Source organism: Salmo trutta, unplaced genomic scaffold (assembly GCF_901001165.1).
Source record: "Salmo trutta unplaced genomic scaffold, fSalTru1.1, whole genome shotgun sequence".
NCBI classification, from domain to species: Eukaryota; Metazoa; Chordata; class Actinopteri; order Salmoniformes; family Salmonidae; genus Salmo; species Salmo trutta.
Window position 1 is genome coordinate 725,337 of NW_021823466.1, and position 2,172 is coordinate 727,508.

Here is a 2,172-nt window from a genome sequence, read left to right on the forward strand (position 1 = left end):
TGTATGTATTCTCTCCATACAGGGGAGTGATTTGTCATTGGGCAGTGTGGTCCAAACAGCAGGAGACAGGACAGTGTTACAGTAGTAGCTGATATATCCTGGTGATATTGGTCATAAAGGAAGCTGCTGGCGTATATTGTTGGGAAAGGAACTGGTACTAGACAGCTACTCTGTTATAGGGACTGGTAGTAGACAGCTACTCTGTTATAGGGACTGGTAGTAGACAGCTACTCTGTTATAGGGACTGGTATTAGACAGCTACTCTGTTATAGGGACTGGTATTAGACAGCTACTCTGTTATAGGGACTGGTAGTAGACAGCTACTGTTATAGGGACTGGTAGTAGACAGCTACTCTGTTATAGGGACTGGTATTAGACAGCTACTCTGTTATAGGGACTGGTATTAGACAGCTACTCTGTTATAGGGACTGGTAGTAGACAGCTACTCTGTTATAGGGACTGGTATTAGACAGCTACTCTGTTAGGGACTGGTAGTAGACAGCTACTCTGTTATAGGGACTGGTAGTAGACAGCTACTCTGTTATAGGGACTGGTATTAGACAGCTACTCTGTTATAGGGACTGGTACTAGACAGCTACTCTGTTATAGGGACTGGTACTAGACAGCTACTCTGTTATAGGGACTGGTAGTAGACAGCTACTCTGTTATAGGGACTGGTTAGACAGCTACTCTGTTATAGGGACTGGTAGTAGACAGCTACTCTGTTATAGGGACTGGTAGTAGACAGCTACTCTGTTATAGGGACTGGTAGTAGACAGCTACTCTGTTATAGGGACTGGTAGTAGACAGCTACTCTGTTGTAGGGACTGGTAGTAGACAGCTACTCTGTTATAGGGACTGGTAGTAGACAGCTACTCTGTTATAGGGACTGGTAGTAGACCTACTCTGTTATAGGACTGTATAGACAGCTACTCTGTTATAGGGACTGGTAGTATACAGCTACTCTGTTATAGGGACTGGTAGTAGACAGCTACTCTGTTTAGGGACTGGTATAGACAGCTACTCTGTTATAGGGACTGGTAGTAGACAGCTACTCTGTTATAGGACTGGTAGTAGACAGCTCTCTGTTATAGGGACTGGTATAGACAGCTACTCAGTTATGGGATGGTAGTAGACAGCTACTCTGTATAGGGACTGGTAGTAGACAGCTACTCTGTTATAGGGACTGGTATTAGACAGCTACTCTGTTGTAGGGACTGGTATTAGACAGCTACTCTGTTATAGGGACTGGTAGTAGACAGGTACTCTGTTATAGGGCTGGTAGTAGACAGCTACTCTGTTTTGTAGGGACTGGTATTAACAGGTACTCTGTTTAGGGCTGGTATTAGACAGGTACTCTGTTATAGGGCCGGTAGTAGACAGGTACTCTGTTATAGGACTGGTATTAGACAGCTACTCTGTTATAGGGACTGGTATTAGACAGCTACTCTGTTTAGGGACCTGGTATAGTACAGCTACTCTGTTATAGGGACTGGTACTAGACAGCTACTCTGTGTAGGGACTGTATTAGACAGCTACTCTGTTATAGGCTTATCTATCTAGCTTATCTATCTAGCTTATGGTTTGAAAGGTCATCTGATTCCTAATGGCTGTGTGTTTTTGGGAAGCCATCTTAATGTTAGTGGCTGTGTGTTTTGGGAAGTCATCTTAATGCCCACAGATGTGTGGACTGCTGATCGCAACCTCTAGAGCCTGGGGGTCAGAGGCTGCCTACCAGTGGACCACCCAGGATGAGGATCTGAATTGTCAGTAGACCACCAGGATGGAGGATCTGACAGTGGCCACCAAGGATGGAGGATCTGTAGTGGACCACCCAGGATGGAGGATCTGATAGTGGACCACCCAGGATGGAGGATCTGATAGTGGACCACCCAGGATGGAGGATCTGGTAGTGGACCACCCAGGATGGAGGATCTGGTAGTGGACCACCCAGGATGGAGGATCTGGTAGTGGACCACCCAGGATGGAGGATCTGATAGTGGACCACCCAGGATGGAGGATCTGATAGTGGACCACCCAGGATGGAGGATCTGATAGCATTGTCTACTGTGTACATCAAGTGAGCATCCCAATGGCACCCTGTTCCCTCCGTAGTGCACTACTTAAGACCAGGTTCCTATTCCCTACATAGTACACTACTTAAGACCAGGG

At 46.3% G+C, this 2,172-nt stretch overlaps 1 protein-coding gene across 1 annotated transcript in view; it reads left to right on the forward strand.

The window, feature by feature from the left end:
- Positions 1–1,774, forward strand: part of LOC115191069 (stress protein DDR48-like) — a 6,396-nt gene extending 4,622 nt beyond the window's left edge. The window contains exon 2 of the mRNA XM_029749067.1: positions 1,682–1,774. Coding sequence (XP_029604927.1) covers positions 1,682–1,774 — 93 coding nt within the window. The remainder of the gene's footprint in view (positions 1–1,681) is intronic.
- The last annotated feature ends 398 nt before the right edge of the window (positions 1,775–2,172 follow it).